Source organism: Mercenaria mercenaria, unplaced genomic scaffold (genome assembly GCF_021730395.1).
Source record: "Mercenaria mercenaria strain notata unplaced genomic scaffold, MADL_Memer_1 contig_1846, whole genome shotgun sequence".
NCBI lineage: Eukaryota > Metazoa > Mollusca > Bivalvia > Venerida > Veneridae > Mercenaria > Mercenaria mercenaria.
In genome coordinates, this window is record NW_026459856.1 from 56,828 (window position 1) to 73,644 (window position 16,817).

At 34.5% G+C, this 16,817-nt stretch overlaps 1 protein-coding gene across 1 annotated transcript; it reads left to right on the forward strand.

The window, feature by feature from the left end:
- Positions 1–434: 434 nt before the first annotated feature.
- On the forward strand, positions 435–3,894 carry LOC128551934 (uncharacterized). The gene is made up of 2 exons (XM_053532892.1): positions 435–568; positions 1,139–3,894. Exon 2 carries the CDS (start codon positions 1,141–1,143, stop codon positions 2,893–2,895), a length of 1,755 nt encoding a protein of 584 aa, XP_053388867.1. The 5' UTR covers positions 435–568; positions 1,139–1,140; the 3' UTR covers positions 2,896–3,894.
- Positions 3,895–16,817: the final 12,923 nt, after the last annotated feature.

The following is a 16,817-nucleotide window of genomic DNA, read 5'->3' on the forward strand; positions in this document are numbered from 1 at the left end:
TGGCAAATTTGTGCCTCTTTTTTACTTATTTTTCTTGGCTTTAGAATTTTCAGAAGAATTTTGAAAAAAAAAAAGACAAAAAAACCCCCCAAAAAACCAACAACAAAAAAAAAACAAAAAAAAAACGAACGCTAAAATGAATTAATGACACTTGATTTTTTTTTGCAACAGTCACGTTATTTTCACTTGATGTATCATTTTGTTTAATGTTTGATATTAGTATTCTTCAAGGGATTAGGCTATGTAGGTACGAAAATGGAAGAAATATTAACTGAAAGAAATATTTTAAGAATATATTTGTAAGCCTATGTATTTGTAGTTTAAGGGCGATAACTTTGGTATGGTACAAGCTACCTAATAATTATCATTACATTCCTTAGATATTTAGAACATGGTATTTATAGATGTTTTCTCCGAAAGAAAGTAAAGTGAAATTTACGAAAAACAGAAAGGAGGAAGGATACATTTTTAACAAAGTTTCTCTTTCATCTGTCAGTGAAAAGAGTATTGATGTTCTGGAAAGTGAATGCTTATTCATAATCAAACGATAAACGTTCAAGAGTAATAGGTAAACGTTTGTTTTGTTTTTACACATCATTAATTTGTATTGTTTTCAAAACCATGTGCAAACTAGCTGCGATGAAGGGCAAACTACTTAAAAAGAATATAATGGAACATATTTCACATTTTTCCTTCATGACAGCAACTGCGTAAGGATCATGACATGACAAAAACCTGAAGTAAACCAAACCACAGATATAATTCCTTATAGGAGTGGGACGATTACTCGCTTAATCGGATCCGATTCGATTACAAGGTGAAACCGGTTTCAATTTTGCAAAACCGCTAATCGCTCTCAAACAAAAACATCCTACAATCCCAACAAAATGTATATTACTGCATGTATACATTGCATCATTGACTGAAACTCGCCCGTATGTGTTTATCAATCGATAAACAGGTAGAATCGCGGGTTTTTTAGGGGTAACATAAACATCTGTTATACATTGTATCAGTATTTAATCTAATAAAATAATGTTGATAAAACTTTTAATTGATACATGGTAGACAGGCAAAGTATATCATCCGTCTCAAGTTTTGCCTGAAAGGGCTTTATTTAATCCCTTTTCTTTTTCAGATATGGCAGTGTCAGGACCTAAGTTGTCAGATATCAGTGGCTCAGCTTCAGTAGGTTCCGCAGAGGACTTTGACAACTTTTGTGACCCTTGTCTTACCATAAGTCAGCATGTAGGATCTCATGGATTTTGTGTGGAATGCCAGGAATATCTATGCAGAAATTGCTTTGAGTGTCACAAGAGGACAAAAGCCTCACGGAATCACCAACTTCTTGTTAAAGACAACGTTAGTAAACATGTCATTACCAGTATAGATTCCGAGGAATACACTGAAAAATGTTCAGTGCACAAAAAGGAAATAATTAAATTTTTCTGTCCAACACACGAGGCGCTTGGCTGTAATGACTGCATCATCTTGGATCACAGGACATGTAAGATTGACTACATACCTGACATATGTGCAGATATAGGGGACAGCGAGGAATATATGGATATCATGAAGAAATTAAACGAGGAAATGAAAGAAGCAGAAGATGTTTTGAAGAAAGCTGACGAAATGGATAAAGAGATAGATAACTGCCATGCTGTTGTTATCAAGGAAATCCTCATATTTCGAAAAGAAATAAATGAACGCCTAGATCAACTACAGCAAGATATTCAGAAAGATGCTGACAAAAAGATATCCAACGATAAAAAAATAATTCAGAAGGTAGTTGATGAATGTACAAGTATCTCTACTGAAATCAAGAATTTGCTGTCAAGTCTACAAGCTAATAGAAATGCACGACAAAACGGGCAACTTTACATCAACATTAAACGAGCTGAATGCAGAATAAAGTCAGATAAAGTAAAAAAGGCAGATGAACATTTAGCAAAGTCAGATATGCAATGCTCATTTGAACGAAATACTGATCTTGAAAACATATTGCATAAACACGAGACATTTGGGAAGATAAATCTCTCTTCTAGTCTGGTCGTTCCAACGAAGAAGAAAATATATAAAGAAACATATACCTTAACACATAGAAAAGATATAGATATAAGTACAATATCGGAACATTATACCTGCCATATCACAGGGTGTGCGGTTTTGTCCTCTAACAAACTCGTGCTTGCTGATAGCAGTTGCAACATGCTATTAGTCGTAGATAAACAATACAAGGCTGTCGTAGAAGAGAAAAGACTTAACTCTGAACCATGGGATATTGCCTCTGTGCCTCGGGATCATATTTCAGTAACAAGTCCACATGAGAGAGCAATATATAAATTATCAACATCCGGTCAGCTGTCAGAAGTCAAGGAGGTTCTAGTAAAGGGCAACTGTATGGGTATAACTTATCATCAAGATCATCTCTATGTTATTTGCAACAAACTTAAAAGTGTACTGGTACTGGATACACAAGGTAATGTCCAGAACACAATCTCCCTGAATAATGACATATTCAATGACCCACAATACATTGTTGTAAGTAAGGATTCCAGACATATCTATATCAGTGACTTTGTTAGAGACTGTGTAGTCAGTATAACATCACAAGGTGATGTGGAAGCTGTATACAAACACAAGGAACTTAGAGGACCACTTGGAATGGTGTTGTTAAATGATGGATCCTTGCTTGTTTGCTGCTACAACATTGACACCATTCATCATATCTCAGGAGACTTGAAGCAAGGTCAGACAGTGAAAGATGATCTATCATATCCGTGGTCTATATGCTACAATCATTATCATGATGAAGTCTATATTGGCTGTCTGGGTGGTCAGCTGAAAGTGTATAGTATAAAACGAACACTACATAAACAGCATAATAAACATTAAATGCTGTGTTATCTGTTATCACATTACAATATGTTTTATCAACAGATGGTCGATGTCAACTTATATGTAGAGAAAAGTTGCAGTCAAATTACAAAATGACTTTGACTTACATAAAGACCTAACAGATAGGATGATTTAGTTTTCATATATTTATACGTATTTTGTTTAATTTCTTCCAGCCTATAATGGTATGTTTAGCTTTCCGAAAATGTAATCAATATGACAACTGTGATAAATTGGTTTCTGAACTACGAAACTGAACATAATTTGGGTAATACTCACATATGTATAATTTATATCTGTAATTTCTAATTTGGACTCAAATTTAGCATTTTCCTCTTCCTCTTCTGAAAATGAAATATTTCCAAAGTTTGCAAAATGTTTTTTTGTTGTAAATACGGTATTTGGTATAAACGTTCTGAAAAATAACACACTTTGCATTTAGTGAATTATTTCATTTAGAAACAGCTTAAATAAACAGATATCCGTGGTAGAGGTAGAGAATCAAAGCGCTGAAAGCACTGCAGGACGGTTGTCCTGAAAAGTGTCAAACCAAACAGAGCAAAAATGGACATTGGCGTTAAACAAGTAAATGCTTACCAAAAGTCACTCTAAGGCTCATTATAACTATTAGATAAAGTACAGTAAGCCTTCGTTTGCATTGTTTCTGGTGGTGCACAAGCTGCAGATAAAGGTTAATTTCAACCTCGTTTCCATTTTCTGCAGTACAAGTACATGTTCTTGCTTTTATCATGTGGTGTCGTCTCAGAAACGCTGCACAGTAGTTTTTTTTTGGCTTCATCACTAGACATCATAGACACAAGAGAAAGACTTTTGTATTCTGGAATAAAGGTTTCACTAGGAGGCTTTTATATTCTATAGATAGGCTGACTTAACCACTTCTGTAACAAACCCATTTCAAACATGGTTATAAGAGAAAAGAAAAAAACATTATGTATTCTATAAACTTTAATGTAGTAATAAAACAATATTAGACTAGTTTAAAGTGTTCTAAAAACAAACAAACTCAAGATTTTTAACATGCAGGCATTTACAAAAATAGTTATCTTATTTGCTTTTTTATTTTTAATTAGTTTATTCAAATCGTTTAATAAATATCCTCTATGTAAAACACAGATATGCAAGCTTCATCTGTTGACAAATTGTAAAAGAAAAACGCACTATTCAGTTAGCGGTTGAGAATCGTTTTCAATATCAAAGCAACCGTGTGACTTTGAAATTTGAACTAACTTGATGGCCTATATGAAAATCACAGTGATTCAATAATCATATAATAAATGTCAAGTTTTAACGGGTTCGTCGGTTAACTATCCAGAAAATGTGGTCTATGGATCAATGGGCCACTGCTTCTTTATATGGCAATATGAAACAAGATTTAATCGGAAATTTAGCCAATTTGATCACCCCTATTCAGTGCAAGTACAAAACAAAAATATCAACCATAAACAGGTTATATAACAGCAAAATACTGTGATTAATCACAAGACGTCGTCTTGAATATTGCGCACCAGATGCGAGATTATGTTTTTTGTCCGAGTAACAGTTAAATGTATTAAACTTAACAAGGTATAAAAATACTATCACATTTTGAATGTTCACGAATTTACACGAGATCGATGATGCGCCTGTCATGTTCACCAAATTAATCAACGATAGCCTGCAACAAATTTTCTAGTTTTATATGTTCTTTTATGTTTTAACAATATTTCAGCTATTTTCATAGACAGTTTAGCGAAACATCATTCCTGGGAAAGACCAGTGCTACGTCTATCAGAGATGTTTTTTTATAGTTAAACCAGTGACATTAAAAACGCAGAATGTAGGTTTTCTCGCGGCGCGGCTCATTTTAGAAATTTTATTAAAAAATATATCTGTTACTCTTTCACGGTGTGTATGCATATCGGATTCCTCTCTGTGGGACTCCTCTCTCTTCGCGCACAGGACATTATTTGTGGTAATCAATGAACCGCTTTGTCTGGGAGCTCGGAAAATCGAAATTTTCGTCTTGAACACAGGTTTGTGCGTAAGAACATATGAACCACGGGAAGACGTAGCTATGTACCCTTGCGTTTTAATCGTTACATTTGTTTATCAGTTGTCACAAGTCCAAACGAAAATGGAATGTAGACGGATGTACCAGGCTGTATGAACATCAGGGCCATGTTTATGAAACTTAATACGACTTTCCTTGAATATAGCAAGTATATAGTACCTTAGATGAGAAGTCGTTCATCCAATCTTATTTGTAAATAAACTTTATGTGGTTATTTACATCCTATTTCCTTAAAAATGCCCTACTTTCGATTTCGTTAATGCACGGGATCCCTCTCGATCGGTGCAATTTTGCTTCGTAGGATCCCTCTTGACTTTTTGCACACGTCACGGAAACCCTCTCGGACAAAATTTACTATCGGCACCAGCACCCTCAACTTCAGTGTTAGAATTTTGAGATGGTATTCTTATTGAAAACAACATCTGTTTCTAAGGAAAATAACTCATGATGCTTTTACCTCCCATAATATGCTATTAAATTGAAAATAAATTTGCAATTTCACGTAACGTGCATATTTAAATTTTATTATCAAATTTACCTATACCTTAGTGATACTTAAATCACTTTTAAACTAGAATTTGTATAATTTGATTTGATACAAAGAAGGGCTATTCATGTATAGCTAGTCTGGAAAGGGGCCATTTCAGCGACACATCTATAGGAACCCCCGTCCGCCTGTATTATTGTGCTGGTTTTAAATAAGAATACCATAACATAATTCTAACACTGAAGTTAAATTGAGAGGGCGCCGGTGCTGATAGAAAATTTTGTACGAGAGGGTTCCCGTGTCGGGTGCAGAGAGTCAAGAGGGATAGCACCGACTGAGAGGCATCCCGTGCATTAACGAAATCGAAAGTAGGGTGTAAGGAAAGTCGTATTTAATATTCATAAACACTTCACGAAGTTCATCCGAGCCAGTACCCTTCGTCTACATTCCATCTTCGTTTGGACATGTGTCAACTGATAAAACAAATGTAACGATTAAAAAGTAATCGTAGATATCTACGTCTTCCCGTGGTTTATATGTTTAATGCACAAACTTGTGTTCAGGACAAAAAATTGATTTTCCAACCTCCCTGCCAAAGCGGCGACGTTGGATTTTATTGTTTACCACATAGAATGTCCTGTGCGCGACATTTTCCTCAGAGAGAGAGATCCGATATGCATACACACCGTGTCTTTAGACATTCAGTACAATACAAAACATAAGCTTTATACGGGTTATATAACAGCACACTAACATAGAAATACTGTTACAAATTTTAGACATTTAATGCAAGTACATTACAATTTTAGCTTCAGAGATGTTTATGTGCGATTACCGATCTCTCTAAAGTAAGTTGACGCGACCATCAGGAAATAGAAATAACGCCTGACCAACTTTGCTAAATAAATAAATATGTACTTCTGTAAAGAAAATCAAGATTATGCCTGAAAATGAAATTCCTCTTTTAAAAGATCTGTGTGACACTTGCGACAGCACCGCACTGCAAATTATGCCCGGTCGTATGATAATGCAGCAAGTTCAAGCTTCTTTTCAATATGGCGGCTTCCAGTAAAATGATCGCGTCTTTTTGTCCCGTGACTCAGCGTCTGTATTAGTACATTTTCTATATTTCAAAATACTTAGCTCTTTTACTTGTCTTATTATAAGGTAGGAAGAATGGGGCCAAATTTCGGTCAAGAAACACTGCTATGCTAGACCTCTGGTATGGTAGAATGACAAACAACCATTAACAAGAACATTTTTGTTTTGAATTAAAAAAACAAAAACGTTTTCAAAAAAGTAATTGATCAGAGTTTTACACAGAGAAAAACACTGAAGACTGAAATTCTCGAAAACCCATGTTTAATGCACCAAACTGCTAACAGTCTAGGGCTTTTCAAATGTTTATGTTTTTCATCTCTATAGAGTAGGGGGTGGCAGTTGGAACCTTTTGAATGTTAATTCTCATTTGTATAGCCAACAATTCTATCCAAAGCGTAAAACACTGGTCAATGATTTCCAAGATTTATGGATGCAATGTATGTGAAAGGAGAGGGGAGCAATATGCGTTTTTCAAAAATTCCACGCTCCCTTTTTATAGTAGTTGATGTACAGGAAGTACATTGGAATCTGACATCAAAACAAAACCTTTTTAAGTTTTCGCATGAATGAATTTCGTGACAATATTTGCAAAATTCGTGTTAAATTCATAAAAAATAAGAAAACTGGTGAAATTAAAAAAGTAAAATATTCCTGAAGGGCTCGAACTCCCGACCTCTTGAATGTGATGCGAGAACACTTACCATTAGGCTACAGAGGAACAGTTATGTCTTAATCCCTATAAACATATCTATAGATAACGAATTTCAGTTTCGGCGGCGTACATTGAAATTTATGTATTTTATTTTCTACATATGAAATATATCGGGCACTAATTTTTATTATCAAACACTCTTTTACATTGTTATTCACAGTTCAAAGGAATAAGCGGGTCGCTTGAATCATCCGTAAACTGCAAACGTCTGTTAAAGTATAGAACTATTTTATTCCAACGGAGTCACATGAGTGCTCAAAAAAATCGAATAAGGATATTTACCATATATATATGTATTGGAGGGGGAAGTGTTTGCACTGGCCGGTATGTCTTCGACAACCGTCCAAAAAGAGAGAAAAATTCAATGCATTTTATGGGTGTTTGGCCGATAAACATTACAACAGAGCGGTCAAAGTTTTTGATTTTCAAATATAGTTTTCTTTAATCAATTCTCAGCAAGAAAATTAAATAAAAAAAGGGGTCCTCAAGACAGATTTTGTGTAAATTTACATTTCCCTTTTGTGTGATTTTTTTTTTAAGTGTGGAACTGAACGTCAGTTTTGTAACGTCATTCCTTATTGCTTTTCAATCTAAAAAGTACTAGAAACGCATGTTTTACAGCAAATTAGAGATGAATAACAAAGAACATCTGGTTTCCTAGATACGAAATGTGGTGAAATTGCGTTCAAGACAAAACTATAATTCATAATTAATTATTTTAAAAGTAGACAAATACACCAATGTGTTACGTTTATATTATGTTATATATAACTTTAAAGAGATGTTTTGATTTGCAAGATAACATTAGCGTGTAGTATATTTTAATTGCTTTCAACCTGAATACTTTCAATGAATAATACCCCGTGTGTTTCAGTCTATGAACAGGTTCCATACAAATCTGGAGTTGATGATAAATGAATGAGATAATGCCCCTTTATTGTAAAAAGTAGTATTTCAGATTGTGTGCGAAAGTGTTTTATATGGAACGGTTTTTAGAATATAACCCGTTTTGGTATCGCTTATCGCAGCCTTATACTAGTACAAATGTTAAGTCGGTTTCTCATGCAATTGATCGTTTCAAACATTTTCATAACATTTCAACACCGATAAAACCAAAAAATAGATAGAATAAAGGAAATTGTTGGTTTACTTTGAAGTGTTTTGTTATAAACATGATCGTCAGAATGCTAGAAACAAATTATTTTATTTTGTTTGTACAATGTTAAAATGCAAAATTTGACGCAGATGCGAATACAATTCGGATATTTATTAACGGTCTTTAATTGATGTCCGTCACAATGAGCGAAAAGTGAACAGATGCTGCGACACGCTTGCATCTAGGGGGGGAGTCTTACATATGTGCGTTTTGAATCGCATTTACAGGTTTCTATTGTGTTTTTTCCCACATATTTTACAATTTGTTGCTGTGCTCGATAGATATAATATGATTAAATAAATACAAAGTCATGAATAAAAACTACTAAATATGTGAACGGTTTCTTAATTTTCATTTGCATGAACTGGCTCGATTAAAATAAACAATCATGAGTGGTGTTTACTATGATGTTTCACTGCGCTTTTTAACTGCACATGAAACTATATTTTCAAATTATAAACTAAGTTTCGGTTCCGTACTCCTTTTATGAATTGTTAACAAGAGTGCCAGACTGTCACAAAATACGCCCGTCTATATATTCCGTTACGTATAATATAGGTAATAATGTTTATGTTGTATGCCTTGTATATGTTAACCCCAAAAAAATAAGAAGGAATCAAGGTATTTGTGCGGTTCCATGTGGAATGAAATTGACATTTAGATCAAAACTGTTTGAATGGACAAGGCAAATTTTGCAGATTTCGAGTAATTCAAGGGCCATAATCTAAGAGTGCCTTGTGGATTTGGTTGGTTATCGAACTTGGCCGAGATGTTATGCCCAAAACATTGCCACCAAGTTTGGTGAGGAACGAATGAAAACTCTTCGACTTAGAGGACGGACAAGGATAAATTCGCCGTTTTCGAAAAATTCAAGCAAGAGCCATAATCCAAGAGTGCATGGGGCGATTTGGGTGGTTATCGAATTGGCCGAGATATTATGCTAACAAACATTGTCAGCAAGTTTAATGAAGATCGGATGAAAACTGTCCGACTTGGAGAGGGACAAGTCTACATTCGCAGTTCTTCGAGTAATTTAAGGGCCATAAACCAAGAGTGCTTAAGTTGATTTGGGTGCTTATGAAACTTGGGCGAGATATTTTGCCCAAAAACATTGCCACTTAGTTTGGTGAGGAAAGGATGAAAACTCTTCGACTTAGAGGACGGACAAGGATAAATTCGCCGTTTTCGAGTAATTCAAGGGCCAAAATCCAAGAGTGCATGGGGCGATATGGGTGGTTATCGAATTGGTCGGGATATTATGCTAACAAACATTGTCAGCAAGTTTGATGAAGATCGTATGAAAACTGTTCGACCTAGAGAGGGACAAGTCTAAATTCGCAGTTCTTCGAGTAATTCAAGGGCCATAATCCAAGAGTGATTGGGGCGATTGGGTGGTTATCGAATTGGCCGAGATATTATGCCAACAAACGTTGTCAGCAAGTTTTGTGAAGATCGGATGAAAACGTTTGACTTAGAGGGCGAACAAGTCTAAATTCGGAGTTTTTCGAGTAATTCAAGGGCCATAATTCAAGAGTGCCTGGGGTGATGTGGGTGGTTATGGAATTTGGCCGAGATATTATGCCCACAAATATTGTCAGCAAGTTTGGTGAAGATCGGATGAAGACTGTCAGACTTAGAGGGCGGACAAAGCTAAATCTGGAGTTTTTCGAGTAATTCAAGGGCCATAATTCAAGAGTGCCTGGGGCGATGTGGGTGGTTATGGAACGTGGATGAGACATTACACCCACAAATATTGTCAGCAAGTTTGTGAAGATCGAATGAAAACGTTTGACTTAGAGGGCGGACAAGGCTAAATCCGTAGTGTTTCGAGTAATTCAACGGCCATAATCCAAGAGTGCCTGGGGCGATGTGGGTGGTTATGGAACGTGGATGAGATATTATGCCTACAAATATTATCAGCAAATTGGTGAAGATCGGATGAAAACTGTTCGACTTAGAGAGCGGACATACTTTTGGACGCCGACCGCCCGCCAGCCACGGGTGTTCACATATTCATATATATTCACAGGTGTATTGTGGGTCGGTGGCCTTTAATTGCAAAATAAGATTGTTGAATTTAGTTAAGTTGAGTTAAAAGTGTATTGACTGGACTGAATGTAGAAGTTTTCGACTGAATGTAGAAGTTAGTTAAGCGTACATTTGCTGACATAAGTAGACCTACTATGACAAGCAATTTACAGGTGGTGAGCTAATTCGGCATTGTTCCGAACAAAAATAAGCACATGGCTGACCACGGCTAACGGAGAATGCCGAAATCGCATAAGGAGAAAGTGCAATTGGCCGATTACAATTACGGGTCCACAACAGTCAATACTGTCTCGAGTTGAGCTGCTGCAACATGTTGTGTTACATACCCTTTTAATGCGCATTTAAAAAGTACATTTTTATACGTTTGATTAAATGTTTTATGTACTTCAGATTTAGAAGCTGATATTTCTCAAATAGCGGCGAGGGATACGACGACAGAATGACAGTTTCAAACATATGTGCAACCAATGCCTTTATACGTTCCTGATAGAGAAAGAAATCACTGGGTTAGAGATGCACGGGTCGCAAATGTAACATAAAGTTAACTGCTAAGTACTACTGTCAACAGTTAGAATAGTTTATTGCTATTACTGTCAACAGTAATAATAGTTTACTGCTACTATTGTTAACAGCTACAGAAAATTACTGCTACTACTTCCAACAATTAAAGTAGTTTACTGCTACCACTTCCAGCAGTTCCATTTGTTAACTGCTACTACTGCCAACAGTTACCGTAGTTAACTTTGATACTGTCAACAGTTATAGTAGATTTCTGCTACTACTGTCAACAGTTACAGTAGATTACTGCTAATACTGCTGACAGTTACAGTAGATTACTGCTACTACTCTCGACAGTTATAGTAGATTACTGCTACTAATACCGACAGTTACAGTCGTTTACTGCAACTACTGTCAACAATAACATTTATTAACTGCTACTGCTGCCAACAGTTACATAAGTTTATTACGAGTACTGTCTACATTTATAGCTGTTTACTGCTACATGCATTACTGTCTTGACTGATATTACTGTCAAAAGTTAAAGTAGTTTATTGCTGCTACTGTCTAAAGTTGCAGTAGCCTACTGCTACTATTCAAGTAGTAATAAATGTAAAATAATTCTATTTACCGCTTCTACTGTCAGCTGTTGCATCAGTTAGCTGCTACTACTGCCAACACGTACAAATCCTAACTGCTACTACTACCAATGTATTACTGCTTCTACTGTCCTGCCAGTAGTAATAACAGCCCAGTGATAATATTGTTAGCAGTTAATAATAAGTTATTTTTTACTACTGAAAAAGGAAGTTTCACCGATACTACCAAAATACTGTCTACAGAAACAAAAGTAAACTTCTACTACTGCCATAAGGTACAGCTGCTGTTACTGCTAAGAGTTTCAGCAGTTTACTGCTGTTACTACCAACAGTTACAGCATTTACCTGTTATTGTTACAAGCATTTAACAGCTACTGCTGCCAGCCTTTACATATGTTAACAGCTACTACTGCGAGCAGTTACATTAGTAAACTGCTATTACAACCGACAGTTTCAGGAAACTGCTACTGCTGTCAACAGTTACAGTATTTAACTGCTACTACTCTGTATTTTATGCATGTTCATGACGTTGCACTCAGTGAACTACTGGATGTAATGAAAGGTAATTTAGTATATTGTTAGACCACTATTCAGTCATATGCTTTAATCAACGAGCTTTAAATTTCGTGCCTTTATCGTATAGACGCGACCTACTTATTAAGTTACGTAAATCTTACTTATTAAAATGATTTTTATCTCCTTTGTACACTATAAGGGTTACATTTTTAGAATCTTTCATCAAATAGAGCTAAAAGGAAAATCATTCATTTTAATTCATTTCCTTCCTTATTTGAAGAATACGACATGCAAGAAAAAGAATCTATCACTATCTGACTATGTGGATGGAAATATTTCGCTCGAGGGTAACTACCACTAAACAATTAACCAAGAGCCTAAATTATAAATACATACGGTGTGTAAGACTGGGTTTTGATTTTCCAGCACCGGCAAAAAAAACGCGAGAAAACCCTGTCCGTTATGCGAGAATAGTAGTAGCTCTATGTCATTACTTTAACATTGTCTTTCAACAATGTGGTCGCTTGTAACTGCTAGTGTCAAACAAACTAGAGTCTTTCGGTTCATATGTTATTCAGGCTGAATAAGAGCATTTATTTACGAATGTCCGATGTGTCAACGACAGCAAAGTAGCTTGCATTTTTACAGAACTGGACAATTTGGTAGGTCAATGTGTATTAGGAAACCTTCATAGCGTTACGGCAGGATAGGGAAAGTATGTATAAGTATATAGGGGAAATTTTCAATTTTTAAATTTCAGCATTATAAATAGAGCTTTTTTATTAAAACATCAATTTGTGTTATTTATGGGCTAAAATGTTCAGCTGATAGAAAGAAAACAAACAAAAACAAAAACAAAAAAACAGAAAAAGAAATTTAAAAAGAAACAAAAAACAAAACAAAAAAAAAAAAAAAACAAAAAAACAACAGTACCAGGTTATTTGGTTTTTCGAAGGCAGTAAATGTGCAAAATGATATCATTAGTTTTTCTTACTCAAATTGACACCATCCAACATGTGGCAAATAGAAAATTCTTTGTTTTAAAACATCAAGCAATACAAATATTATTTCACTAGAATTATTTTTCATTAATTTCTTTTCTTTGTAAAATTTTCAGTAAAAGTGTTTGACAAACCAATTTTTGGATATTTTGCCTAATTTCTTGGAAAAGTATTAAAACGAGGTCGGCGTTTTATCCCCTCATATTTATCTTAATATGTCCTCCGTGTAACAGCAGTTCCCTTTTCAAACTCAAATCCCTATGCATCTTGTTGTAATTGCGTGACTGGTGCTGTCACTTGGTTATGCGAATGAAATAGAAGTTTGTATCTATATCTTCTGTAACCACCCCAAAAACCATATTTGTGCAGAATAAATCAATGTTACTTTATAGACATCAAAATTAATTATACTGATTACCGTAACTGAAAATACATAAGTAAATATCTCATTTGCATACTTTTATATATTTGAAAACGTCATGCTCACACTAAAACCTAGAGTATATTATATAAATTACCTTTGTGGCAGTATATTTTCAACTTTATTTGTATTTTTTTCTGTGACACTATTCGTTCATTTGTTTGTAATGTGAAAAGCGGAAAGACGTTATCAAGAGAACAAATATTACCAGAAACAGAAGACACCACATGCACAAAAATTGCGATCGTGCTTATTTAACTGATTTTAACCAGTAAACATTCTGACTTTTTTCATTATTTTCCATATGATATATGTTTTGCACTTTCATGTTGTATATTAGTGCAGGGCCATAAATATTTCTATGTTCAAACAAATTCATTATAAATATAAGTGATTTAAATTCAGACATCTAAATCCAACCTTCCTTCTTACATAAAATATAAATGCCCTTGAACGTACACTGATAACCGGGCCCATTTATATTATAAGACATGTTGTTACACAGAAGTATTTGAAATGTTTTCCTCCGTCCCTCAATGTATGTTTTTAGAAACATAATGAGACTAGCGTCCTAGTTTTCCTCATTTGCAAAAAGATGAACGGCCTTGAAGCCTTACTTAAGTTGAAGTATAAATAATCTATTTACCTGCACATTTTGTGGTATACCCGTATATGACTAACTTGTTATCTAACCGAGACAGACGTTACGTGATCAAATTAATTCGGTGATGTGTCAACATCAAATATTTCGCAACCTGAATGTAATGTATGTTAAAACTGAAATACGACATGTTTGTTTTAAGTCTGATTGTAGATTTACTAGGCTATGGTTCTGCCCCTTTACACCGCTGGGGACATGCAGCTCCGAAATCCCCGGCTCATTTTCAGGATTGTCACCTTTTTCAATTTAGAAAATGTTGGTACAGATATTGTATGTAAACTAGTTTTATGTTGGACGGTCTCAAAAAGCCATGCGCGCTGTCATTAGACAGCTCTTGGTTAAAGAAATATATAAGACACATGCGGAGGATAATTTGAAAAAAATCTGAAATAAATAAATGATGTCCGAACCAATTTGCAACTGTCACGTTGATTTCGTCGTCATATGATATTTGTGACAACTAAATTAATGTATCAATTTGTTTAAAGATTGGTTATGTGTACTTTCCGAGGAATAAGGGTATGTAGGAACGAAATACTAAAAATAGTTTTAACTTATTTTAGGAGTCTATGTATTTGTAGATAAAGGGAGATAACTTTGTTATGATACATTAATATATATTACAGTATTAACGTTCAGAATTATTTGGTAAGCGTTTGTTTATAAATGTGTATGTTTCAAACGTACACATTTACGATAAAGGACAAAGATATTTAAGATTATATTTTATGTTTAATCTTTCATAAAAGTAGCTACGACGTAAGGAATATAAGATACCAAATATACCAAATTACGTGTATATAATTCTCTTTTGGTACTAGGTTTTGATATCAGGTTTGCCGACCAGCCAGAACGTTCTGTGCTGTATTCTGCTCTATGGTTCTGAGATTAAATGTTCAGCATAGCCAGTACCATTGACTTAATTACGAGTATTTTAAAACCATTCTTAAAGGCTATCTAAAAGTCTGGATAACGCTAAATGCTGCAAAAATAAGTAACTTATTACCATACAACTTTGGTAATAAGTATAATCAGCACACCTTTTAAATAAGCATACGAGAATAAGATCAGTTTCATAAAACTATTATAACCTTATGCCAATAAACGCACAGTCATAACTACAATCAACTTCTACAGTGCCTTGAAATAAAAATAAACTATATTTAGTTAAGGATGCGCATTTTATGTCTTTAAAGTTTCAATAAATCTGTTACATGGACAAATTTAGAGTAGCCACATTTGAATCAAATGTCAACAAAAAAAAAGAAAGAAAAAAGAAGTGACACAATTTGTCTACTAAAACAATATGGCCGTCAAAATTAAGGTCTTCACATCTAAGAGACATTGATTAGCAAAATACTATAGAATAATTTTTCTTTAGACTACGCATAAATGTTTAGCCATGGACTTACTAGTTATTATTGATCAAATAATCGTTGCAACATAAAGGATATGCATTTGAGAATTTTATTAGTCTTTTTATAATAGTTCTGGTCTAATTCGGGAAAATGATGTGCTTTTTTGCCCATAATTTTAGCACTGCCAGTTTGATGGATTGACATGAAACTTAACTGACAGTGTCATAATAAACGCTCTCTTAGTCGCTGTCTTGAGCACAGAGCAAACTAGTATATATACATACATCAATATATAATATATAGCAAAATATTTCTTAGCCCAACCCAGGTCTACCGAGGTCTTTTAAAAGAAAACTTCTTTTATTAGGAGAAAAACACACATCGAGAAATACTGTTATTATCTGACTAGTTTAATAAAATCATACAGATTGGAGAAAAGTATCATGTGGATATATCAATTGATACAAAGTTGACCGGAAAAATAGTACGTACGTCACGAATAGCGCCTGTAAAGTGTTTATTTTATCTTAAAGTTTTTTTTTATCTATGAAAGAAATGGCAGTGTCGGGTCGAACATTTTTAGATATTAACGGCTCAGTTTCACTAGGTTCTGCAGAGAACTTCGACATCAGTTGTGAGCCTTGCCTTACCATTGGTCATCGCAGGAGCTCATGGATTTTGCGTGGAATGCCAGGAATATCAATTCAAAACTTGCTTTGAGTATTACAAGAGGACAAAACCTGACGGAATCACCAACTTCTTCATAAAATTAACGTTGGTAAACATACAAATACAATTACCAGTAAAGATTCCGAGGAATGCAGCCAAAAATGTTCAAGGCCTAAAAGGTAAATAATTATTTTTTTCTGTCTAATACACGAGGCGCTTGGCTGCAATGACTGCATCATCTTGGATCACAGGACATGTAAGACCAAGGTCTATATGCTACAGTCATCATTATGATGAAGTCTATATTGGCTGCCCGAGGAATCAGCTGAAAGTGTTGTGACCTACAAAAACAGCATAATAAACATTAAATTACATGTAAACAGTTATCAGATTATAATTTGATTTATCAAAAGATTATTGATGTTAACATCTATGTAGAGAAAAAAATTCGATCAAATTATAAAATGACTTTGTAAATAAAAAAAAAACACCAACAACAAAAAAACACAAAAAAGCACATAAATACCTTATAGATAGGATAATTTAGTTTTATTGTATTTAAATCTATTTGGTTTAATTTCTTGCATCCTATAATGATTTATTTAGCATTCAAAAATGTA

Excerpts from the sequence above, each read along its gene's own strand:
- LOC128551934 (XM_053532892.1), top strand. The coding sequence starts at position 1,141 with ATGGCAGTGTCAGGACCTAAGTTGTCAGATATCAGTGGCTCAGCTTCA.